Source organism: Artemia franciscana, chromosome 10 (genome assembly GCF_032884065.1).
Source record: "Artemia franciscana chromosome 10, ASM3288406v1, whole genome shotgun sequence".
NCBI lineage: Eukaryota > Metazoa > Arthropoda > Branchiopoda > Anostraca > Artemiidae > Artemia > Artemia franciscana.
In genome coordinates, this window is record NC_088872.1 from 46,367,747 (window position 1) to 46,394,994 (window position 27,248).

At 35.6% G+C, this 27,248-nt stretch overlaps 2 protein-coding genes across 2 annotated transcripts in view; both read left to right on the top strand.

The window, feature by feature from the left end:
• Window positions 1–27,248, top strand: part of LOC136032265 (uncharacterized) — a 231,232-nt gene that overhangs the window by 163,700 nt on the left and 40,284 nt on the right. The window lies entirely within an intron of this gene.
• LOC136032264 (actin, clone 302-like) lies at window positions 17,740–18,915 on the top strand. Its single transcript, XM_065712513.1, has one exon. The coding sequence runs from the start codon at window positions 17,740–17,742 to the stop codon at window positions 18,865–18,867; it is 1,128 nt and encodes a 375-aa protein (XP_065568585.1). The 3' UTR covers window positions 18,868–18,915.

The window sequence follows — 27,248 nt, forward strand, 5'->3', positions numbered from 1 at the left end:
AGATCCTTCAGGGTGTCCACCACACCTGCTACAACTAAAAATAGGCGTACCAATAATACTTTTAAGAAATATCAACCCACCAAAGCTTTGCAATGGCACGCGACTTGCCGTAAAAAAAAAAAACAATGGAAAACCTAATAGATGCCACAATCTTGACAGGGCCTTATGAGGGTGAGGCTGTTCTTATTCCTCGCATTCCCATGATTCCAACGGATCTGCTTTTTCAATTTAAAAGATTGCAATTCCCAATTCGATTAGCATTTGCAACCACCATCAACAAAGCTCAAGGGCAATCACTAGAAAAATGCGGTATAGATCTTAATACAGATTGCTTTACCAATGTACAATTGTATGTTGCATCTTTGAGGGTCGGTAAACCTGACAATCTATTTATACGCACAGACAATGGGACAGCGAAGACTGTTGTATATTCACAAGTTTTACGTAGTTAATTTGTATTGTATCTATCTATCTATCTATCTATATAAAAACGAGTTGTGTGATGCATGTTTGTTTGTTTGTAAAAAGAGCGTTTGCATATGACGTCATTATTAGTACATACGGCTTTGTATATGGACAGACAATGGGAAAGCCAAGAATGTTGTATATTCGCAATCTTTACGTAGTTTGAAACACATATATAAATCTATCTATATTCACAGGTGGGACACAGGGACACAACTACAATGGCGCGTAACTAATATGGCGCGTAACTAATATGGCGCATAACGACTTACGCGCGCGGGGGGGGCTTGGGGGGGCGCGAAGCGCCCCACCAACTAGGTGTTGGGGTGGCACGAAGCGCCACCCCAACAGCTAGTATATATATATATATATATATATATATATATATATATATATATATATATATATATATATATATATATATATATATATCCATTTATATTATTAAATTTCATATATTTAAATTAAATTAAATTAGATATATATTAAATTAAATTATACATTAAATTAAATTTTCATATATTATTATTTCATATTAGATGAAAGTGTGAGCAAAATGAATGAATTTTTAGAGGTTTTACGAGTTCAGGGTGCTAAAATAGGCTTGAAAATTAATGTTAAGAAGACTAAGTCACTAAGGTTAGGAATAAGTGAAGATGAACAGGTGACCTTAGGTAACGAAAAGATTGATCAGGTTGGGAGCTTCAGTTACCTTGGTAGTATTATTAGTAAAGATGGTGGAAGCAGTGAAGATGTTAAAAGTAGAATAGCTAAAGCTCAGGGTGTTTTTTTCACAGTTAAAAAAAGTTTGGAAGAATAGAAAGATAAGCCTACAAACCAAGATTAGAATATTGGAAGCTACAGTGATGACAGTGGTCAAATATGGCTCTGAAGCATGGACACTCCGAAAAGCAGATGAAAATTTACTAGATGTTTTCCAGAGAAATTGCCTACGGATTGTTCTGGGTACCCGACTGACTGACCGTATTTCAAACAGTAGGTCGTACGAAAAGTATGGTTTAATCCCGCTTTCTGTGGCTATAATGAAAGAAAGGTTGAGATGGCTAGGCCACGTTCTACGGATGAAGGATGACAGATTACCGAAGGTTGTCCTTTTTGGCCAACCGTCTGGGGCTACACGGAAAGCAGGTCGTCCTTGTCTGGGTTGGGAGGATGTCATAAATAAGGATTTAAAGGAAATGGGAACTTCCTGGGAGGGTGTAAAGAGGGAGGCTTTAAATAGATTAGGTTGAAGGAGGAGCGTGCGTAGCTGTGTTGGCCTCAGGCGGCTTGGTGCTGCAGTGAGTTATTAGTAGTAGTAGTAGTATTTATTTTCACCGGTGGGACACAGGGACATATATATATATATATATATATATATATATATATATATATATATATATATATATATATATATATATATATATATATATATATATATATATATATATATATATATATATATATGTCCCTGTGTCCCACCGGTGAAAATAAATACTACTACTACTACTAATAACTCACTGCAGCACCAAGCCGCCTGAGGCCAACACAGCTACGCACGCTCCTCCTCCAACCTAATCTATTTAAAGCCTCCCTCTTTACACCCTCCCAGGAAGTTCCCATTTCCTTTAAATCCTTATTTATGACATCCTCCCAACCCAGACAAGGACGACCTGCTTTCCGTGTAGCCCGAGACGGTTGGCCAAAAAGGACAATCTTCGGTAATCTGTCATCCTTCAACGTGGCCTAACCATCTCAACCTTTCTTTCATTATAGCCCCAGAAAGCGGGATTGAACCACACTTTTCGTACAACCTACTTTTTGAAATACGGTCAGTCAGCCGGGTACCCAGAACAATCCGTAGGTAATTTCTCTGGAAAACATCTAGTAAATTTTCATCTGCTTTTCGGAGTGTCCATGCTTCAGAGCCATATTTGACCACTGTCATCACTGTAGCTTCCAATATTCTAATCTTGGTTTGTAGGCTTATCTTTCTATTCTTCCAAACTTTTTTTTAACTGTGAAAAAACACCCTGAGCTTTAGCTATTCTACTTTTAACATCTTCACTGCTCCCACCATCTTTACTAATAATACTACCAAGGTAACTGAAGCTCCCAACCTGATCAATCTTTTCGTTACCTAAGGTCACCTGTTCATCTTCACTTATTCCTAGCCTTAGTGACTTAGTCTTCTTAACATTAATTTTCAAGCCTATTTTAGCACCCTGAACTCGCAAAACCTCTAAAAATTCGTTCATTTTGCTCACACTTTCATCTAATATGCTTAAATCATCAGCATAATCTAAGTCCAGGAGCGTTCTTCCTCCCCATTTGATTCCATGGTCTCCAATTGTCTTTCCTGTGCTCCTTAAGACGAAGTCCATCAAAATGATCCATATAAAGGGGGATAGAAAACAACCCTGCTTAACTCCTGATTTAATACAAAACCAGTTGCTAACCTCATTTCCTACCTTAACCGCAGCAGTATTATTCTCGTACATAGCGCAAATCACTTTAATGTATTTTTCTGGTATACCATATAACGATAAGACCTTTGTTAACGCTGTTCTGTCAACAGAATCGAAAGCTTGCTCATAATCGATAAAACTAAGGACCAAAGGTGTTTGACAACGAAGGGACTTCTCAATTATTAACCTAAGAGTGAAAATATGGTCGACACATCCTCTACCTTTTCTAAAACCGCATTGTTCTTCCCTTAAAAACTTTGTCTACAGCATGTCTCAGTCTAAAAAGTATCATATTACTCAGTAATTTGCTACCTACAGAGACCAGACTAATGCCTCGATAATTACGACATTCACTCTTGTCACCTTTCTTATACAGTGGTTTAATTAAGGTTTTCCTAAAATCATTAGGTACTTCCCCTTTTTCAAAAATCATGTTCATAATCTTCAGTAGCTTATTCCTAACCTCAGAGCCACCATATTTAAGGAACTCATTAATCATACTATCACCACCTGGGGCCTTATTATTTTTTAATCCTTCTAGTACTGTCGCTAATTCTTCCTCACTAAACAAATCTTCCTTCACATCCAAGGTATCACAAACTTTTTCATTTTCATCTATATCTTTTCCTGCAACTGTATCTCGGTTTAGCACATTCTCAAAATGTTCCACCCATCTTTCTTTAACTTTTTCCTTATCACTAATTGTGGCCCCATTTCTATCTTTAACTGGGACTAGTCCGGATCGGCTACTCCCTTTCAATTTATTAACATATCAGTATAATATTTTACTATTATGCCGTCTAGCCGCATCTTCCAGATCCTCAGCAATTTTATCCATCGCCTCCATTTCACATCTCCTTAGTTCATATTTTAATGCTTTCTCCACTTTCTTTACATTCCTTTTGTTTTCATACGACCTATCGCTCAGATAATTTTTATACAAACCCCTTCTACTCTCTATTAAACCTAAAGCTTTTTCACTAATATTCCTAGTTGCTGTCTTAGCACTCTTCCCTAGGACACCATCAGCAACTTCACAAATTGTTTTTCTGAAATTATTCCGTCCATCTTCCACATTGTCAAATTTTAAACCCTCAAGTTTAGTACTCAACTGTTCCTGGAATTTTTTTCTCAAATTTTCATCCTGAAGTCTACCAACATCATAACTTTCCGGGAGGGAGTTACTCTTCCAAAATTTCAGCTTTAAATTAACCTTAGACACTACTAGATGGTGATCTTTACTTTTAACGTCAATAACGGCACTCCTATACACCCTAGTATCTTGTATTGATCCTGCTAGTCTTCTGTTTACAATAACATAATCAATAAGGTTTGCTGTCTTACCATCACGTGAATACCATGTCAACTTATGGGCCATTTTGTGACCAAACACCGTATTGGTTATAACTAGGTTGTTATACCTACAAAATTGCAAAAGCCTATAGCCATTACTGTTTTCTTTTCCTACACCAAATTTACCTAGGCTAGGATACCATCTATCCCTATTTCTACCAACCTGGGCATTAAAATCTCCTAGCAAAAACACCATATTTCTACCTGGTACCCTGTCTATTTGCTCCTGTAACTGTAGGTAAAATTCATCTGAGTCACTAGTATCTCCATCAGTTGGTTCAATGGGGGCATATACTACTATAACTGATACCCTAAACTTTTTAGTCATAAAATGAGCAATTAGTATTCTATTATTAATACCTTCCCAGCCTAAACAAGACTTAGCAGCTTCCTTATTCATCATGAGCCCTACTCCCTGTCTATGTACCCCATCCTTCCTTCATGAGTAAACAAATTCTATGTCACCTAATTTCATGCTTCCTACCCCTGGGATATGAGTTTCTGAAACTCCTAATAAATCCAGTTCAAACCGTCTGAATTCGTCAGTCAAAATGTCGATCCGATAGTCATTTTTTAACGTCGTAACATTCCAAGTTCCAATTTTCATGTTCTTTAAATCTTTGAAATTATTTTGGCCTCAAGAAAAGCAGTGATCCCGGATACCAGTGCAGGATGGGGACCAACATATCTTCTCAAGTCTACACCGAAGCGCTTAAGCCGGCTTAGAACCGGACAGTAAGAAGTCCCTGGGACCTCCAGTAAGTTGGAGGCTTTGTGCAATCCTGGGCCCATCTTGGTCACAACATGGTTTTCAGCACTTGGAGATGCTCTTCTATCAACAAGAGTCGAAATCCTGCACAGACAGTCCCAAGCCTATTACCTCCGACTCATTATATATTCATGCCTACAAATATTATGCTACTACGGGGAAGCAGCCCATAGTAGATAAATCAGCTAGGAAGAGGTTTTTCAGCCCGAAAACGCCCATCAAAACAAACCAAGCGCCCAGAAAATTATCCAATAATCAGAATCCCGTACGAGTACTGTGTTGTTTACTAGGCTATAATTTCCTCGAGGGGCGTCACTCCTCAAGTGGGAAAAATTGACCGCAAGTTTCCCAGTCTTGCAGGTACCCCGAAAGGTCGAGGCAGCCCTTTACAGAGGCCGTTGTCCATAAATCTGGATCTTACGGCCTGCCGCAGTTGTCCTCCTATAGAGGATCCTCCCACGATGGTGTTCTGCTTCACCATGCAATTTAACCCATTACTGGGAGAAGGTTTGTAACTCATCTGACGCGTGAACACGGCAGTTGGCCCTGCTGAGTGTACATCTGAGGGGCCTTCTTCCTCCTCCACCCGAAATTATGACCCCCAGGGGAGGGTTTCCCAGTTTCTATTATGGGCCCCACTGGGACAAGGTCCTACTTGGTCTAAGCCTCCTATGGAGCTACTCTACCTATCTATCAGGCATAATATACATATATATACATATATATATAAATATATATATATATATATATATATATATATATATATATATATATATATATATATATATATATATATACTTGTAAAGTCGTTACGCGCCATTGTAGTTGTGTCCCTGTGTCCCACCGGTGAAAGTAAATGGATATATATATATACTAGCTGTTGGGGTGGCGCTTCGCGCCACCCCAACACCTAGTTGGTGGGGGCGCTTCGTGCCCCCCCCAAGCCCCCCCGCGCGCGTAAGTCGTTACGCGCCATAATAGTTACGCGCCATTGTAGTTGTGTCCCTATGTCCCACCTGTGAATATAGATAGATATATATATATGGTTTTAACTACGTAAAACTTGCGAATATACAACATTCTTTGCTGTCCCATTGTCTTTGCATATAAATAGATTGTCAGGTTTACCGACTCTTGAACATGCAACATATAATGGTCCATGGGAAAACAATCTGTATTCAGATCTATACCTCATGATTCTAATGATTGCCCTTGAGCTTTGTTGATGGTGATTGCTAATCGACCATTCCCTGTCCCGGTGTCCCGGTCGTCATTTACATCCCCCTGTTTCCCCCGGTGTCCCCGTTGTAGTTGTGTCCCTGTGTCCCGGTCGTCATTTATATTCCCTGTGTCCCGGGTCCCGGTCGTCATTTGTATCCCGGTGTCCCGGTCTGTATATACATTCGTTTTTTAGTTTTGTTTTTCTCCTTTATTTTTTTCCTTTTTTTTTTCTTTTTTAGCTTATTTAGATTTTTAGATTTTTTAGTTTTTTTTATTAGTTTTTAGTTTTTTTTTCTTTTTAGTTTTTTTGTCCCGGTCGTCATTTATATCCCCCTGTTTCCCCCGGGTCGTCATTTATACTCCCTGTGTCCCGGTGCTTTGTTGATTGCTAATCGAACATTCCTTTTGTCCTGGTCGCTTTCTCTTTGAGTGTCGTCATTTATTTTTTTCTTTTTTAGTTCTTTTAGTTTTTACCTTTTTTAGTTTTTTTTAGTTTTTAGTTTTTTTAGTTTTTTACCTTTTTTTAGTTTTTTTAGTTTTTTTTTAGTTTTTTAGCTTTTTTATTTTTTTTATTAGTTTTTAGTTTTTTTGTAGTTTTTGCCTTTTTTTTAGTTTTTTTAGTTTTTTAGCTTTTTTATTAGTTTTTAGTTTTTTTTGTAGTTTTTGCCTTTTTTTAGTTTTTTTAGTTTTTTAGCTTTTTTATTTTTTTTATTAGTTTTTAGTTTTTTTTGTAGTTTTTGCCTTTTTTTTCTCTTTGAGTGTCGTCATTTATTAGTTTTTTCCTTTTTTTTTTTAGTTTTTTATTGGTTTTTACCTTTATTTTAGCTTATTTTTCAGTTTTTTCCTTTTTTTTAGTTTTTTTTATTTTTTATTTTTTTTAGTTTTTTACCTTTTTTTAGTTTTTTTAGTTTTTTAGCTTTTTTACTTTTTTTATTAGTTTTTAGTTTTTTTTGTAGTTTTTGCCTTTTTTTAGTTTTTTCAGTTTTTTTTTTAGTTTTTTATTGGCTTTTACCTTTATAGTTTTTTTAGTTTTTTAGCTTTTTTATTTTTTTTATTAGTTTTTAGTTTTTTTTGTAGTTTTTGCCTTTTTTTAGTTTTTTCAGTTTTGACGTCACCTGATCCAGTTTTTTCAGGTGACGTCACCTGACACATCCATCCATCCATCCATCCACAGACAACTTATTTTTATATATATAGATATATATATATATATATATATATATATTTATATATATATATATATATATATATATATATATATATATATATATATATATATATATATATATATATATATATATATACTAGCTGTTGGGGTGGCGCTTCGCGCCACCCCAACACCTAGTTGGTGGGGGCGCTTCGCGCCCCCCCCAAGCCCCCCCGCGCGCGTAAGTCGTTACGCGCCATAATAGTTACGCGCCATTGTAGTTGTGTCCCTATGTCCCACCTGTGAATATAGATAGATATATATATATATATATATATATATATATATATATATATATATATATATATATATATGGTTTTAACTACGTAAAACTTGCGAATATACAACATTCTTTGCTGTCCCATTGTCTTTGCATATAAATAGATTGTCAGGTTTACCGACTCTTGAACATGCAACATATAATGGTCCATGGGAAAACAATCTGTATTCAGATCTATACCTCATGATTCTAATGATTGCCCTTGAGCTTTGTTGATGGTGATTGCTAATCGACCATTCCCTGTCCCGGTGTCCCGGTCGTCATTTACATCCCCCTGTTTCCCCCGGTGTCCCCGTTGTAGTTGTGTCCCTGTGTCCCGGTCGTCATTTATATTCCCTGTGTCCCGGTCGTCATTTGTATCCCGGTGTCCCGGTCTGTATATACTTTCGTTTTTTAGTTTTGTTTTTCTCCTTTATTTTTTTCCTTTTTTTTTCTTTTTTAGCTTATTTAGATTTTTAGATTTTTTAGTTTTTTTATTAGTTTTTAGTTTTTTTTTCTTTTTAGTTTTTTTGTCCCGGTCGTCATTTATATCCCCCTGTTTCCCCCGGTGTCCCCGTTGTAGTTGTGTCCCTGTGTCCCGGTCGTCATTTATATTCCCTGTGTCCCGGTCGTCATTTGTATCCCGGTGTACCGGTCTGTATATACATTCCTTTTTTAGTTTTGTTTTTCTCCTTTATTTTTTTCCTTTTTTTTTCTTTTTTAGTTTATTTAGATTTTTAGATTTTTTAGTTTTTTTATTAGTTTTTAGTTTTTTTTTCTTTTTAGTTTTTTTGTAGTTTTTAACTTCTTTTTAGTTTTGTTAATTTTTTTTTTTACTTATGTCCTGGTCGTCATTCATACTCCCTGTGTCCCGGTGCTTCCCGGTGCTTTGTTGATTGCTAATCGAACATTCCTTTTGTCCTGGTCGCTTTCTCTTTGAGTTTCGTCATTTATTTTTTTCTTTTTTAGTTCTTTTAGTTTTTACCTTTTTTAGTTTTTTTTAGTTTTTTAGATGAAAATTTTTTTTAGTTTTTTCCTTTTTTTCTTTTTAGTTTTTTATTGGTTTTTACCTTTATTTTAGCTTATTTTTCAGTTTTTTCCTTTTTTTTAGTTTTTTTTTATTTTTTATTTTTTTTAGTTTTTTACCTTTTTTTAGTTTTTTTAGTTTTTTTAGTTTTTTAGCTTTTTTACTTTTTTTATTAGTTTTTAGTTTTTTTTTGTAGTTTTTGCCTTTTTTTAGTTTTTTCAGTTTTTTTTTTTAGTTTTTTAGTTTTTTTTTGTAGTTTTTGCCTTTTTTTAGTTTTTTTAGTTTTTTAGCTTTTTTATTTTTTTTATTAGTTTTTAGTTTTTTTTGTAGTTTTTGCCTTTTTTAGTTTTTTCAGTTTTGACGTCACCTGATCCAGTTTTTTCAGGTGACGTCACCTGACACATCCATCCACACATCCATCCACACATCCACAGACAGACAACTTATTTTTATATATATAGATACTAGCTGTTGGAGTGGCGCTTCGCGCCACCCCAACACCTAGTTGGTGGGGGCGCTTCGCGCCCCCCCCCAAGCCCCCCCGCGCGCGTAAGTCGTTACGCGCCATAATAGTTACGCGCCATTGTAGTTGTGTCCCTATGTCCCACCTGTGAATATAGATAGATATATATATATGGTTTTAACTACGTAAAACTTGCGAATATACAACATTCTTTGCTGTCCCATTGTCTTTGCATATAAATAGATTGTCAGGTTTACCGACTCTTGAACATGCAACATATAATGGTCCATGGGAAAACAATCTGTATTCAGATCTATACCTCATGATTCTAATGATTGCCCTTGAGCTTTGTTGATGGTGATTGCTAATCGACCATTCCCTGTCCCGGTGTCCCGGTCGTCATTTACATCCCCCTGTTTCCCCCGGTGTCCCCGTTGTAGTTGTGTCCCTGTGTCCCGGTCGTCATTTATATTCCCTGTGTCCCGGGTCCCGGTCGTCATTTGTATCCCGGTGTCCCGGTCTGTATATACATTCGTTTTTTAGTTTTGTTTTTCTCCTTTATTTTTTTCCTTTTTTTTTCTTTTTTAGCTTATTTAGATTTTTAGATTTTTTAGTTTTTTTATTAGTTTTTAGTTTTTTTTTCTTTTTAGTTTTTTTGTCCCGGTCGTCATTTATATCCCCCTGTTTCCCCCGGTGTCCCCGTTGTAGTTGTGTCCCTGTGTCCCGGTCGTCATTTATATTCCCTGTGTCCCGGTCGTCATTTGTATCCCGGTGTACCGGAGTTGTGTCCCTGTGTCCCGGTCGTCATTTATATTCCCTGTGTCCCGGGTCCCGGTCGTCATTTGTATCCCGGTGTCCCGGTCTGTATATACATTCGTTTTTTAGTTTTGTTTTTCTCCTTTATTTTTTTCCTTTTTTTTTCTTTTTTAGCTTATTTAGATTTTTAGATTTTTTAGTTTTTTTATTAGTTTTTAGTTTTTTTTTTCTTTTTAGTTTTTTTGTCCCGGTCGTCATTTATATCCCCCTGTTTCCCCCGGGTCGTCATTTATACTCCCTGTGTCCCGGTGCTTTGTTGATTGCTAATCGAACATTCCTTTTGTCCTGGTCGCTTTCTCTTTGAGTGTCGTCATTTATTTTTTTCTTTTTTAGTTCTTTTAGTTTTTACCTTTTTTAGTTTTTTTTAGTTTTTAGTTTTTTTAGTTTTTTACCTTTTTTTAGTTTTTTTAGTTTTTTTTTAGTTTTTTAGCTTTTTTATTTTTTTTATTAGTTTTTAGTTTTTTTGTAGTTTTTGCCTTTTTTTTAGTTTTTTTAGTTTTTTAGCTTTTTTATTAGTTTTTAGTTTTTTTTTGTAGTTTTTGCCTTTTTTTATTTTTTTTAGTTTTTTAGCTTTTTTATTTTTTTTATTAGTTTTTAGTTTTTTTTGTAGTTTTTGCCTTTTTTTTCTCTTTGAGTGTCGTCATTTATTAGTTTTTTCCTTTTTTTTTTTAGTTTTTTATTGGTTTTTACCTTTATTTTAGCTTATTTTTCAGTTTTTTCCTTTTTTTTAGTTTTTTTTATTTTTTATTTTTTTTAGTTTTTTACCTTTTTTTAGTTTTTTTAGTTTTTTAGCTTTTTTACTTTTTTTATTAGTTTTTAGTTTTTTTTGTAGTTTTTGCCTTTTTTTAGTTTTTTCAGTTTTTTTTTTAGTTTTTTATTGGTTTTTACCTTTATAGTTTTTTTAGTTTTTTAGCTTTTTTATTTTTTTTATTAGTTTTTAGTTTTTTTTGTAGTTTTTGCCTTTTTTTAGTTTTTTCAGTTTTGACGTCACCTGATCCAGTTTTTTCAGGTGACGTCACCTGACACATCCATCCACACATCCATCCATCCATCCATCCACAGACAACTTATTTTTATATATATAGATATATGGTTTTAACTACGTAAAACTTGCGAATATACAACATTCTTTGCTGTCCCATTGTCTTTGCATATAAATAGATTGTCAGGTTATCCCCCTGTTTCCCCCGGTGTCCCCGTTGTAGTTGTGTCCCTGTGTCCCGGTCGTCATTTATATTCCCTGTGTCCCGGGTCCCGGTCATCATTTGTATCCCGGTGTCCCGGTCTGTATATACATTCGTTTTTTAGTTTTGTTTTTCTCCTTTATTTTTTTCCTTTTTTTTTCTTTTTTAGCTTATTTAGATTTTTAGATTTTTTAGTTTTTTTTATTAGTTTTTAGTTTTTATTTCTTTTTAGTTTTTTTGTCCCGGTCGTCATTTATATCCCCCTGTTTCCCCCGGTGTCCCCGTTGTAGTTGTGTCCCTGTGTCCCGGTCGTTATTTATATTCCCTGTGTCCCGGTCGTCATTTGTATCCCGGTGTACCGGTCTGTATATACATTCGTTTTTTAGTTTTGTTTTTCTCCTTTATTTTTTTCCTTTTTTTTTCTTTTTTAGTTTATTTAGATTTTTAGATTTTTTAGTTTTTTTATTAGTTTTTAGTTTTTTTTTCTTTTTAGTTTTTTTGTAGTTTTTACCTTCTTTTTAGTTTTGTTAATTTTTTTTTTTACTTGTGTCCTGGTCGTCATTTATACTCCCTGTGTCCCGGTGCTTTGTTGATTGCTAATCGAACATTCCTTTTGTCCTGGTCGCTTTCTCTTTGAGTGTCGTCATTTATTTTTTTCTTTTTTAGTTCTTTTAGTTTTTACCTTTTTTAGTTTTTTTTTAGTTTTTAGTTTTTTTAGTTTTTTACCTTTTTTTAGTTTTTTTAGTTTTTTAGCTTTTTTATTTTTTTTATTAGTTTTTAGTTTTTTTGTAGTTTTTGCCTTTTTTTTTAGTTTTTTGTCCTGGTCGCTTTCTCTTTGAGTGTCGTCATTTATTAGTTTTTTCCTTTTTTTTTTTAGTTTTTTATTGGTTTTTACCTTTATTTTAGCTTATTTTTCAGTTTTTTCCTTTTTTTTAGTTTTTTTTTATTTTTTATTTTTTTTAGTTTTTTACCTTTTTTTAGTTTTTTTAGTTTTTTTAGTTTTTTAGCTTTTTTACTTTTTTTATTAGTTTTTAGTTTTTTTTTGTAGTTTTTGCCTTTTTTTAGTTTTTTCAGTTTTTTTTTTAGTTTTTTATTGGTTTTTACCTTTATAGTTTTTTTAGTTTTTTAGCTTTTTTATTTTTTTTATTAGTTTTTAGTTTTTTTTGTAGTTTTTGCCTTTTTTTAGTTTTTTCAGTTTTGACGTCACCTAATCCAGTTTTTTCAGGTGACGTCACCTGACACATCCATCCACACATCCATCCATCCATCCATCCACAGACAACTTATTTTTATATATATAGATATATATATATATATATATATATATATATATATATATATATAATAATATACAGCATTACAACATTCTTCGCTGTCCCATTGTCTGTCCATATAAATAGATTGTCAGGTTTACTGACTCTTGAACATGCAAAATGTAATTGTTCATGGGAAAACAATCTGTATTCAAATCTATACCGCATTATTCTAACGATTGCCCTTGAGCTTTGTTGATGGTGATTGCTAATCGAGCATTCTCCGTGTCCCCGTCATCATTTATATATCCCCCTGTGCCCCCCGGCGTCCCCATTGTAGTTTTGTTACTGTGTCCTGGTCGTCATTTGTGTCCTGGTATCCCAGTCTATAATTTCTCTTTGACTCTCCCGGTCGTCATTTATATTCCCTCTGTCCCGGTGTCCCGGTTGCCATTTGTGTCCCGGTGTCCCTGTCTGTAACTTCTCTTGGAGTGTCCCTTGGAGTCTTCATTTATATTCCCTGTGTCCCGGTCGTCATTTGTGTCCCGATGTCCCGGTCTGTAGTTTCATCTTATAATAACGTCATTTACAAAGCCTTATATACTTATAATGACGTCACACGCAAACCCAAAAACAAACAAACAAGCATATATACAACTTATTTTTATATACATAGATATACTTTTGATTTTAGTTTTTTCTTAGTTTTTTCCTTTTTTAGTTTTACTTTTGTTAGTTTCTTCTTTTTATTGATTTGTTTTCTTTTTTAATTTTTGCTTTTTTAGTTCTTTTTTAGTTTTTTCTTTTTTTTTTATTTTACTTTTTTTTTAGTTGTTTTTTTTCATTGATTTTCCTCTTTAGTTTTTTTTTAGTTTTGTAAGTTTTTTAGCTTTTTCTTTTCAGTTTTTTACCTTTTTTATTTTATTTTTCTTTTCTCTTTTGGGTTTTTACATTTTTCTTTCTGTTTTAGTTTTCATTTTCTTCTCTATTTTTCAGATGTCATATGCAAACCCTCAAACATACAAAAAAACAAACAAGCTTTAATTTTTTTTTCTTTTTTTGTTTTTTCTATTTTTTAGTTTTGTAGCTTTTTTAGTTTTTTTAGCTTTTTTTTCTTTTTAGTTTTTTCCTTTTTTATTTTTTTTCTTGTTTTTGTTTTTTTTTTCTTTTTAGGTTTTTCTTTTTTTTAAGACTTCATATGCAAACCCTAGAACATGCAAAAAACAAACATGCTTTAATTTTTTTTTCTTTTTTAATCGTTTTCAAAGTTTTTCAATTTGTCAATGTTCATTTTAAAATTGACGCTTGGAAAAATCTTTACCTGTCAAGCATGCTAAAGCTCAACAATTTATAATAAACCTTAAAGTTTTGGGTATCTGTTTGAGGTTTTCGAATTACTTGAATCTATTGTCAAAATATATTGAAATATTTGTGCAATTCCCAGTTTTTATATATATAGATATGTTTTCTCTTCTTTTTTAATTTTTCTTTTTTAGTTTTTCCTTTTTTTTAGTTTTTTAGCTTTTTTTGTTTTTTTTTTAGCTTTTTTTCTTTTTAGTTTTTACCTTTTTTATTTTTTTATTTAAATTTTTTAAGGTTTTTTCTTTTTAGGTTTTTTCTTTTTTCTTTTTTTATTTTTTAGTTTTTTCTTTTTTTTGGTTTTTTACCTTTTTCCTTTTTTTAGTTTTTTTTTCTTCTTTATTTTTCAGACTTAGTTTTCTTAGCTTTGTTTTTAATTTTAGTTTTTTTACCTTTTTCTTTTTTTTTAGGTTTTTTCTTTTTTAATTTTTTTTATTTTTTAGTTTTTCCTCTTTTTTCCTTTTTATTTTTTTCTAGTTTTTACTTTTTTTTTCTTTTTTTCAGTTTTCCTTTTCTTCTTTATTTTTCAGATGTCATATGCAAACCCTCAATACAAAAATACATACAAGTTATTTTTATTTATATAGAAGATATAATCTGGCGTAACAGGCATAATATAACAGACATAACACACAAACAACTTATTTTTATGTAGATAGAAGATTTGTGCGTATGTATGGCAAACGAACCTCTTCAGGATTTGGGAATGCCTTTACCTAATCGTACCGCTGCTGTTTCGACATGTGTAGAATTGAATCGTGAACAAAGTTACAGTACGAGTTATCTATTGTCGTATGTACAAAATAACATTTCCAAGTTAACGTCGGAACAAAAAGACATTTATGATACGATAATGCATTGTGTCGATAACAACGTTGGAGAAATTTTCTTTTTGGATGCGCCAGGAGGTACTGGTAAAACGTTTGTGATAAAACTGATTCTGGCATCAATTCGATCAAAAAATGATATAGCGTTGGCAATTGCGTCGTCTGGAATAGCAGCAACGTTGCTGCCTGGTGGAAGAACTACTCATTCCGCTTTGAAATTGCCTCTGAATTTGCATTCTACAGAAACTCCCACGTACAATATTTCCAAATCATCTGGGATGGGTAAAGTATTGCAGCAATGCAAACTTATTATTTGGGACGAGTTTGACTCTTTCTCTCAATTCTTCTTTTTAAAACAGTAAAAAACTTTACCGTAAAGAGCGGGGCGTTGATGAGGAAGCAGCCTCTTTCATATACGAAGTAATTTCTGTGCGTTTTAAGTTTTAATGTCGCTCCTTACTTTCAGTTAAAAAAACTTATTTTTTTTTATTTAATTTCTGAGCGTTTTTGAATCAATGCATGTTTTGATTTTGGCTCTCCGCAGAGGAATAATGAAAACGAAATTTGCATATTTTTTGGGGGGGGGGGCTAAATGGCTTTCTCATAATTTTGATCGAATGATTTTGAGAAAAAAGGAGCGGGGGCGAAGCCTAGTTGCCCTCCGATTTTTCGGTTAATTAAAAAGGCAACTAGAACTTTTAATTTTTTACGAATCTTTTTATTGGTAAAAGATTTACATAACTTATAAATTAGCTTACGTAAAGAACTTTTGTATTCTCATGTTTTTATTACATATATGAGGGGATTCACCCCATCGTCAGTACCTCGCTCTTTACACTAAAGCTTAAATTTTATCCCAATTCATTAAGAATGACCCCTGAATCACAAAAGCCGTAGAATAAATAGTTGAAATTACTAAAAATACTTTAGCGTAAAGAGCTAGGTATCATAAGGAGGTGAGCCCCTTATATGGGTAATAATTTCTGTTTGTTTTAAGTTTTATTGCTGTTCCTTACTTCCAGCTGAAAAAGCTTTTTCACATTTTTTTTTTTTTTTTTTTTAAATAATGCTAGTAAATCCTGCTCTCCCTTCTTGGAAGTTTTCTTTTCATGACAAGTTCTCGATGGAAAGTTCCCCCAGCATATCCCCCTCTTCTCAACCCCTCCCCCCAACCAAAAAATCCTCCTGAAAACGCCTGTATACTTCCCAATAACCATTACTATATGTAAGCACAGGTCAAAGTTTGTAACTTGTTGCCCCTCCCACGGGGACTGTGGGGGAGTAAGTCGTCCCCAAAGACATAGTTATAAGGTTTTTCGACTACGCTAAATAAAATGGCTATCTCAGAATTTTAATCCGTTGAGTTTGGAAAAATAATTAGCGTGGGAGGGGGCCTATGTGCCCTCCAATTTCTTTGGTCACTTAAAAAGGGCACTAGAACTTTTCATTTCTGTTTGAATGAGCCCTTTTGCAACATTCTAGGACAACTGGATCGATACGATCACCCCTGAGAAAAAAAAACAAAAAAAAAACATATAAACACGCATCCGTGATCTGCCTTCTGGCAAAAAATGCAAAATTCCACATTTTTGTAGATAGGAGCTCAAAACTTCTACAATAGGGTTCTCTGATACGCTGAATCTGATGGTGTGATTTTCGTTAAGATTCTATGACTTTTAGGGGGTGTTTCCCCTATTTTCTAAAATAACGCAAATTTTCTCAGGCTCGTAACTTTTGATGGGTGAGACTAAACTTGATGAAACTTATATATTTAAAACCAGCATTAAAATGCAATTCTTTTGATATAGTTATTGGTATCAAAATTCCATTTTGTAGAGTTTTGGTTACTATTGAGCCGGGTCGCTCCTTACTACAGTTCGTTACCACGAACTGTTTGATTGTTTTTCCCATGGACAATTGTACGTTGCATGTTCGAGGGTCGGTAAACCTGATAATCTATTTATATGCAGTGACAATTGGACAGCGAAGAATGTTGTATATTCGCAAGTTTTACGGAGTTAATTTGCATTGTATCTATCTATCTATCTATCTATATAAAAACGAGTTGTGTGTATGCATGTTTTTTTGCTTGTAGAAAGAGCGTTTGCATATGACGTCATTATTAGTACATAAGGCTTTGTATATGCACAGACAATGGGAAAGCCAAGAATGTTGTATATTCGCAAGTTTTACGTAGTACAAAACACATATATAAATCTATCTATATTCATATGTAGTACACAGGGACACAACTACAATGGCACGTAACTAATATGGCGCGTAACGACTTACGCACTCGGGGGGCTTGGGGCTGGGGGGCACGAAGTGCCCCCACCAACTAAATGTTGGGGTGGCATGAAGCGCCACCAAACAGCTAGTAAAATATAAAAATGAAAAAATATAAAAATAACACCAACTTTGATGTCCAAGGACTAGTTTTCATTTTAAATTTTTGGATAAAAATAATCAAAATGTGCAATAATTGATGTTAAAATGATTTAAATGGACTAAACATGATGTAAATTGAATGGTAGATTTAAGTGGGGCAGAAGCCACGTTCACTATACTTCTATTATAATTTATTTTTTTTGAGTTTCATTTATCAATTGATAGTTATTTGTTGTAGTTTTAGTCTTGGAAGATTATTTGACTTTCTTTTTGCTAATTCTTGGCTTAATGGGGCTCTTTAACTTTTTTTTTTATAGAACTTATCATGTAGAAAAAGCTTTTTAAATTAATTTACTGTTCGTTTTTATTAATAAAAATCAAAATGGAATTTTTTCTATTATAAAAAGAAAACAGACATAGTTATACAAAATGCAGTAATTTTTGGGTTGCTTTAACAAAAACCTGATTTGTCAACTGAAACTAAAATATTTCCTGAAAATTTTATATAAAATAATTTTATTTAACTAGAAACAGGGAAAATATGTATGGTCAGCAAGCAATAATTAAAAATTTTTAATTCACACCGTAAAAATACCAGAAAATTTTAAAATTAGTTTTGTTCTTTCTTAGGTTCAGGCTACTCGACACGTGGATATTATTAGTATTACAAATAATATAAAATGACAGAAGAAGTTGCTGCAATTGTTATTGATAATGGATCTGGTATTTGTAAAGCAGGATTTTCAGGAGAAGATCAACCAAAAACTTTGTTTCCTGCTGTGGTTGGGCGTCCAAAACATACGGGAGTGATGATTAATTCAGGCAGCCAGGATACTTATGTAGGTGATGACGCTCAAGCAAAAAGGGGAATTTTGAGACTTAAGTATCCTGTAGAGCATGGGATTGTCACAGACTGGGACGATATGGAAAAGATCTGGCATCATACATTTTACAACGAACTTCGCGTGGCCCCAGAAGAGCACCCAGTTTTACTCACCGAAGCTCCTCTTAACCCAAAAGCCAACAGAGAAAAAATGACTCAAATAATGTTTGAAACTTTTAACACCCCTGCTATGTATGTTGCCATTCAAGCAGTCCTTTCCCTCTATGCATCTGGAAGAACCACTGGTATTGTTCTTGACTCTGGCGATGGTGTTTCGCATACTGTACCCATCTACGAAGGTTATGCCATTCAACATGCGATTTCAAGATTGGATCTAGCTGGTCGAGATTTGACCGATTACTTGATGAAAATTTTAACTGAGCGAGGATATTCCTTTACCACCACTGCCGAAAGAGAAATCGTTCGAGATATCAAAGAAAAACTCTGTTATGTTGCTTTGGATTTCGAAGAGGAGATGGCAACTGCTGCCAGCTCAGTATCTCTTGAACAGAGCTATGTGCTGCCTGATGGTCAGATTATCACTATAGGTAATGAGAGATTCAGATGCCCAGAAGTCTTATTCCAGCCATCTTTTCTCGGTATGGAATCTTACGGGATTCACGAAACTACGTACAAGAGTATTATCAAATGTGATGTCGACATCAGAAAGGATCTCTATGCCAGCATCGTTTTGTCTGGTGGTTCTACCATGTACCCTAGCATTGCTGACAGAATGCAAAAAGAAATTACTGCTCTTGCACCATCCGCCATGAAGATTAAAGTTATTGCCCCACCTGAGCGTAAATACTCCGTATGGATTGGTGGATCTATCTTAGCTTCCCTCTCAACTTTCCAAGAGATGTGGATTTCTAAACAGGAATACGATGAGTCTGGACCATCTATTGTTCACAGAAAATGCTTTTAACTTGCCTCACCCTAGGTGAACACGCCACTAAATGTGATATTAGTTACATTAATTTTATATAGATAGATAGATAGATAGATACAATACAAATTAACTGCGTAAAACTTGCGAATATACTACATTCTTCGCTGTCCAATTGTCGCTGCATATAAATAGATTGTCAGGTTTACCGACCCTTGAAAATGCAACTTGTCCATGGGAAAACAATCAGTATTAAGATCAATACCACATTTTTCTAATGATTGACCTTGAGCTTTGTTGATAGTGATTGCAAATGCTAATCGAATTGGGAATTGCAATCTTTTATATTGAAAAGGCAGATCTATTGGAATCATGGGAATGTGAGGAATAAGAACAGCCTCACCCTCAAAAGGCCCTGTCAAGATTGTTGCCTCTATTACGTTTTCCATTGTTTTTTTTACGGCACGTCGCGTGTCATTGCAAAGCTTTGGTGGGTTGATATTTCCTAACAGTATTATCGGTACGCCTATTTTTAGTTATAGCACGTGTCGTGGAAACCCTGAAAGATCCACGGAATTTAAAAATTCAGATGAATAATTAACCACCTCATTGGGTTCCAAAACTGTGTCGACTGATTTGTAAAGGACTGCCTGGTCTCGAATCTTGGTCAAAACAATATTGTTGATTTCGTGGACGTCTATAATTCTGGGTGCAAGAATCGCCTTTTCACTTAGCCATTTATTATTTCTATAATTTTTTAGAATATTCGGAAATACTTTTTCAATCAATTCATTTTTGGACGTCACTAAATTACAGAATTCAGCAGGTAGTTGTATACGTCCTGAAATTAAGTCTTTCCGTTTCCAATTGCCAGTAATTGATCTGAAAATGTTTGACCAGAGTCATCGATTTGCAATCGGACACGCATATTTGTAGTTAATTTTAATGTTTTTACGCATGCACATAAATTAGAATTTTTCAGGCAAGCATTCATTTCGTCTGCAGGGGTTGATCTAGGTATTATAGGTAATGTTTGCCTGAAATCTCCCGCAAGCAATATTATTGCGCTGCCAAAGGGTCTCGAATTCCCTCGCAAATCTTTCAAACATTGATCCAGAGCCTCGAGCGATTTTCTTGTGTGCCATTGTGCACTCGTCCCAAATAATAAGTTTTCATTGCTGCAATACTATAACCATCCCAGATGATTTGGAAATATTGCACGTGGGAGTTTCTGTAGAATGCAAATTCAGAGGCAATTTCAAAGCAAAATGAGCAGTTCTTCCACCAGCCAGCAACGTTGCGGCTATTCCGGACGACGCAATTGCCAACGCTATATCAGTTTTTGATCGAATTGATGCCAGAATCAGTTTTATCACAAACGTTTTACCAGTACCTCCTGGCGCATCCAAAAAGAAAATTTCTCCAACGTTGTTATCGATACAATGCATAATCGTATCATAAATGTCTTTTTGTTCCGACGTTGACTTGGAAATGTTATTTTGTGCATACGAAAATAGATAACTCGTACTGTAACTTTGTTCACGATCCAATTCTACACATGTCGAAACAGCAGCGGTAAGATTAGGTGAAAGCATTCCCAAATCCTGAAGAGGTTTGTTTGCCATACATACGCACAAATCTTCTATAATAACTAAAGTGTAGTTATAAATTTCTGATGTAAAATCAAAAGTCTTATCTGACGTCTCTAACCGTTTTGATGGAGTATATCTTCGGACATTTTTGATTTATATTTTTCCCATGACTCTGTAAGACCTGATGGAGAGCAAGTTGTTAGTATGATGCCAAACAATGCACGAATTTGAATTGGAGTTGACGTTTCGCACGTGTCATTGATGCAGTTATCCCGGTGTTGGTCATTCTCCAATAAATTCAGAGCTTGGCATGCACTACGGTAAGTGTCATGTATAGTACCGTTTACAGTTCTCAATACTCAAAGGACGTCGGACCGGGTACATTCACCAAACGCAGGCGTAGAAAGAAGCATTCATGTTGATTGGGGTGAACGGTGTAGAGTCTTCCTATCGTGGTAACTTTGAAGACGGTAGGTTGGCCATCGACTGACTTACCCTGTTTTCGACGTTCAAATACTTTATTTTTAGTATTCCACGTGTAATACGAAGGCACTTCAGTATACAGCAGTTTTTTTGCAAAAGAATCATTTTTGCATAGCGAGAAGAAAGCAGTTAACTTTGTATCCGGTGGATTTAGGGCTCTTTGTTGCACGTTGGTGTCCGAGAAATAAACACGTTGACCATTCTGTAAATGTACCGCTAAGTGAACAACAGCTGGACTACGTTCATGTATCGGAAATAAAAGAATTCGCCAAACAGCTTCATTACTGCTTATGTATCTTCCAGCCTGATATTGTAAGATTTCGTCGATATCTTTGATTTTGATATTTTAGTTAAAAAAAAACAAAGGTTCGGCGATATGTATTTACGTCTGAAAAATAAAGAAGAAAAAGAAAACTGAAACTAAAAATGTAAAAACTGAGAATTGTATAAATATTTCAAAATATTTTGACAATTGATTAAAATAATTCGAAAACCTTAAATAAGGTACTTAAAAAAATTTGAGGTTTATTATAAATTGTTGAGCTTTAGCATGCTTGGCACGTGAAGATTTTTCCAACTGTCAATGTTGGAATGAACATTGACAAATTGAAAAACACTGAAAAAGATAGAATGTTAACAAAAAGCAAAACCAGGCTAGCGGCTCAAAGAGAAAGGGCCAGATTAGGAATGTGCAATTTACGTCAATATATATATTTATATCTATCTATACATATAAAATTAAGTTGTTTGTTTGTGTGTCTGTCGACTGTCGTCATGTTTGTGCGTCGACTAACGTCAAGTTTGTCGACTGATGTCATTTTAAGGATTGAGCTGTATGTCGTCATGAAGTTGTTTGACAACTGACGTCATGTTTGTCAACTGGTGAAATTACAGACCGGGATACCGGGACACAATTGACGACCGGGACACAGGGAATGTAAATGACGACAGGGACACTCAAAGAGAAATTACAGACTGGGACACCGGGACACAAATCACGACCGGGACACAGGGAATATAAATGTCGACCGGGATACAGGGATTCAACTACAACGGTGACGTGATGGGCACAGGGGGGATATATAAATGACGACCACAACACAGGGAATTTTCGAAGAGAAATTAAAGACCAGGACACATATGAAGACCGGGACATCGGGACACAGGGAATATAAATGACCACCGGGACACTAAAAGTGAAATTACAAACTGGGACACCGGGACACAAATGACGATCGGGACACAGGGAATACAAATGACGACCGAGACACGGGGACACAACTACAACGGGGACGCCGGGGGCACAGGGGGATATATAAATGCCGACGGGGACACAGGGAATGTTCGATTAGCAATCACCATGAACAAAGCTCAAGGGCAATAAATAGAATAATGAAGGACAGATCTGAATATGGCTTATTTTTCCCATGGACAATTGTATGTTGCATGTTCAAGAGTCAGTAAACCTGACAATCTATTTATATGCACAGACAATGGGACAGCGAAGAATGTTGTATATTCGTAAATTTTATGTAGTTAAAAACATATATATATATATATATATATATATATATATATATATATATATATATATATACTAGCTGGCTATATACTAGCTATATATATATACTAGCTGGGTGGGGACGCCCCCCCAAGCCCTCCCCCCCGCCTCAAAGAGAAAGCGACCAGGAGACAAGGAATGTTCGATTAGCAATCACCATCAACAAAGCACCGGGACACAAATGACAACCGGGACGAAAATGATGACCGGGACACCGGGACACAGGGAATATGAATGACGACCTCGACACTCAAAGAGAAAGTACAGACTGGGACACCGGGACACAAATGACGACCGGAATACTGGGAATATAAAAGACGACCAGGACACAGGGACACAACTACAAGGGGGTGCCGGTGGGCACAGGGGGATATATAAATGACGACGGGGACACAGGGAATGTTTGATTAGCAATCAGCATCAACAAAGTTAAAGGGCAATCATTAGAATAATCAGGTATAGATCTGAATACGGATTGCTTTTCCCATGGACAATTTTATGTTGCATGTTCAAGAGTCGGTAAACCTAACAATCTATTTATATGCACAAACAATGGGACATGGAAGAATTTTGTATATTATTAAGTTTTACGTAGTTAAATTGGACAGTGAAGAATGTTGTATATTCGCAAGTTTTATGTAGTTCAAAAAATATATATATTTATATCTATCTCAATTCACAGGTGGGACACAGGGACACAACTACAATGGCAGTTAACTAATATGGCGTGTAACGACTTAAGCGCGTGGGGGGCTTGGGGGCGCGATGCCCCCCTGACCCCTCCCCCCCAACAGCTATATATCTATATATATAAAAATAAGTTGTCTGTGTGTCTCTCGAGTGACTTCAGGTGTGTCGACTGACGTCATTGTAAGGATTGAGCTGTATGCGTCATGAAATTGTGTGTCGACTGACGTCATGTTTGTCGACTGATGAAATTACAGACCGGGACACAAATGACGACCGGGACACGGGGACACAGGAAATTTAAATGACGACCGGGACACAGTGACACAACTACAAAGGGGACGACGGGGGTACAGGGAAGATATATAAATGACGACCAGGACACAGGGATTGTTCGAAGAGAAATTACAGACCGGGACACCGGGACACAAATGACGACCGGGACGCTGGGACACAGGGAATATAAATGACGACCGAGAAAAAGGGACTATAAATAACGACCGGGACAAAGGGACACATCGTTAAAATAATGAGGTATAGATCTGAATACGAATTGAAAATTTGTTTGTAGATCTATAAAATTTGCTAGTGGAAAATTTGCTAGTAAGATTTGCTAGTAGATATATAAAAGTACTAAAATTTGCTGGTAGACAGCAAATTCCAACAGCTAGTAGATATATACAAAAATAAGTTGTATGTGTGTCTGTCGATTAACGTCATGATTGTGTGTTGACTTACGTCATGTCTTGACGACTGACGAAATTACAGACCTCGACATCGGGACGCAAATGACGACCGGGAGACCGGGACATAGGGAATAAAAATGACGAAAGGGACACTCAAAGAGAAAGCGACCAGGAGACAAGGAATGTTCAATTAGCAATCACCATCAACAAAGCACCGGGACACAAATGACAACCGGGACGAAAATGATGACCGGGACACCGGGACAGAGGGAATATAAATGACGACCTCGACACTCGGTCGTCATTTATATTCCCTGTATCCCCGTGTCCCGGTCGTCATTTGTGTCCCGGTCTGTTATTTCATCAGTTGACAAACATGACGTCAGTCGACACACAATTTCATGACGCATACAGCTCAATCTTTACAATGACGTCAGTCGACAAACCTGACGTCACTCGACAGACACACAGACAACTTATTTTTATATATATACTAGCTGTTGGGGTGGCGCTTCGCGCCACCCCAACAGTTGCACCCCAACAGTTGTGTCCTTGTGTCCCACCTGTGAATATAGATAGATTTATATATGTGTTTCAAACTACGTAAAAATTGCGAATATACAACATTCTTGGCTTTCCCATTGTCTGTCCATATACAAAGCCGTATGTACTAATAATGACGTCATATGCAAACGCTCTTTTTACAAACAAACAAACATGCATACACACAACTCGTTTTTATATAGATAGATAGATAGATAGATTCAATACAAATTAACTACGTAAAACTTGTGAATATACAACAGTCTTCGCTGTCCCATTGTCTGTGCGTATAAATAGATTGTCAGGTTTACCGACCCTCAAAGATGCAACATAAAATTGTACATTGGTAAAGCAATCTGTATTAAGATCTATACCGCATTTTTCTAGTGATTACCCTTGAGCTTTGTTGATGGTGGTTGCAAATGCTAATCGAATTGGGAATTGCAATCTTTTAAATTGAAAAAGCAGATCTGTTGGAATCATGGGAATGCGAGGAATAAGAACAGCCTCACCCTCATAAGGCCCTGTCAAGATTGTGGCATCTATTAGGTTTTCCATTGTTTTTTTTTTACGGCAAGTCGCGTGCCATTACAAAGCTTTGGTGGGTTGATATTTCTTAAAAGTATTTTTGGTACGCCTATTTTTAGTTGTAGCAGGTGTGGTGGACACCCTGAAGGATCTATGGAATTTAAAAATTCAAATGGATAATTAACCGCTTCATTTGGTTCCGAAATACAAATTAACTGCGTAAAACTTGCGAATATACAACATTCTTCGCTGTCCAATTCTCGCTGCATATAAATAGATTGTCAGGTTTACCGACCCTCGAACATGCAACGTACAATTGTCCATGGGAAAAACAATCAGTATTAAGATCAATACCACATTTTTCTAATGATTGACCTTGAGCTTTGTTAATGGTGATTGCAAATGATAATCGAATTGGGAATTGCAATCTTTTAAATTGAAAAGGCAGATCTGTTGGAATCATGGGAATGCGAGGAATAAGAACAGCCTCACCCTCAAAAGGCCCTGTCAGGATTGTGGCCTCTATTAGGTTTTCCATTGTTTTTTTTACGGCAAGTCGAGTGCCATTGCTAAGCTTTGGTGGGTTTATATTTCTTAAAAGTATTATTGGTACGCCTATTTTTAGTTGTAGCACGTGTGGTGGAAACCCTGAAAGATCTATGGAATTTAAAAATTCAGATGGATAATTAACCGCTTCATTTGGTTCCAAAACTGTGTCGACTGACTTGTAAAGGACTGCCTGGTCTTGAATCTTGGTCAAAACAATATTGTTGATTTCGTGGACGTCTATATTTTTGGGTGCGAGAATCGCTCTTTCACTTAGCCATTTATTATTTTTATAATTTTCTAGAATATTCGGAAAAACTTTTTCAATCAATTCATTTTTGGACGTCACTAAATTACAGAAATCAGCAGGTAGTTGTATACGTCCTGAAATTGAGTCTACTGGGAGCTTTCCGTTTCCCATTGCCAGCAATTGATCTGAAAATGTTTGACCAGAGTCATCGTTTTGCAATCGGACACGCATATTTGTAGTTAATTTTAATGTTTTTACGTGTGCCCATAAATTAGAATTTTTCAGGCAAGCATTCATTTCGTCTGCAGGAGTTGATCTAGGTATTATAGGTACTGTTTGCCTGAAATCTCCCGCAAGCAATATTAAGGTGCTGCCAAAGGGTTTCGACTTCCCTCGCAAATCTTTCAAGCATTGATCCAGAGCCTCGAGCGATTTTTTGTGTGCCATTGTGCACTCATCCCAAATAATAAGTTTGCATTGCTGCAATACTTTACCCATCCCAGATGATTTGGAAATATTGCACGTGGGAGTTTCTGTAGAATGCAAGTTCAGAGGCAATTTCAAAGCGGAATGAGCAGTTCTTCCACCAGGCAGCAATGTTGCGGCTATTCCGGACGACGCAATTGCCAACGCTATATCATTTTTAGATCGAATTGATGCCAGAATCTGTTTTATCACAAACGTTTTACCTGTACCTCCTGGCGCATCCAAAAAGAAAATTTCTCCAACGTTGTTATCGACACAATGCATTATCGTATCATAAATGTCTTTTTGTTCCGACGTTAACTTGGAAATGTTATTTTGTACATACGACAATAGATCACTCGTACTGTAACTTTGTTCACGATCCAATTCTACACATGTCGAAACAGCAGCGATACGGTTTGGTGAAGGCATTCCCAAACCCTGAAAAGGTTTGTTTGCCATACTTATGCACAAATTTTCTATAACAACTAAAGTGTAGTTATAAATTTCTGATGTAAAATCAAAAGTCATGTCTGACGTCTCTAACTGTTTTCGATGAAGTATATCTTCGGACATTTTTGACTTATATTTTTCCCCTTAAATCTGTAGGAGCTGATGGAGAGCAAGTTGTTAAAATGATGCCAAACAATGCACGAATTTGACTTGGGGTTGACGTTTCGCACGCGTCATTGATGCAGTTATCCCAGTGTTGGTCATTCTCCAATAAATTCAGAGCTTGGCATGCACTACGGTAAGTGTCATGTATAGTACCATTTACAGTCCTCAAATACTCAAAGGATGTCGGACCGGGTACATTCACCAAAAGCAGTCGTAGAAAGAAGCATTCATGTTGATTGGGGTGAACGGTGTAGAGTCTTCCTATCGTGGTATCTTTGAAGATGGTAGGTTGGCCGTCGACTGACTTACCCTGTTTTCGACGTTCAAATACTTTATTTTTAGTATTCCACGTGTAATACGAAGGCACTTCAGTATACAGCAGTTTTTTGCAAAAGAATCATTTTTGCAAAGCGAAAAAAAGCTGTTAATGTTGTATCCGGTGGGACACCACCCTTTGACAA

Excerpts from the sequence above, each read along its gene's own strand:
- LOC136032264 (XM_065712513.1), top strand. The coding sequence starts at position 17,740 with ATGACAGAAGAAGTTGCTGCAATTGTTATTGATAATGGATCTGGTATT.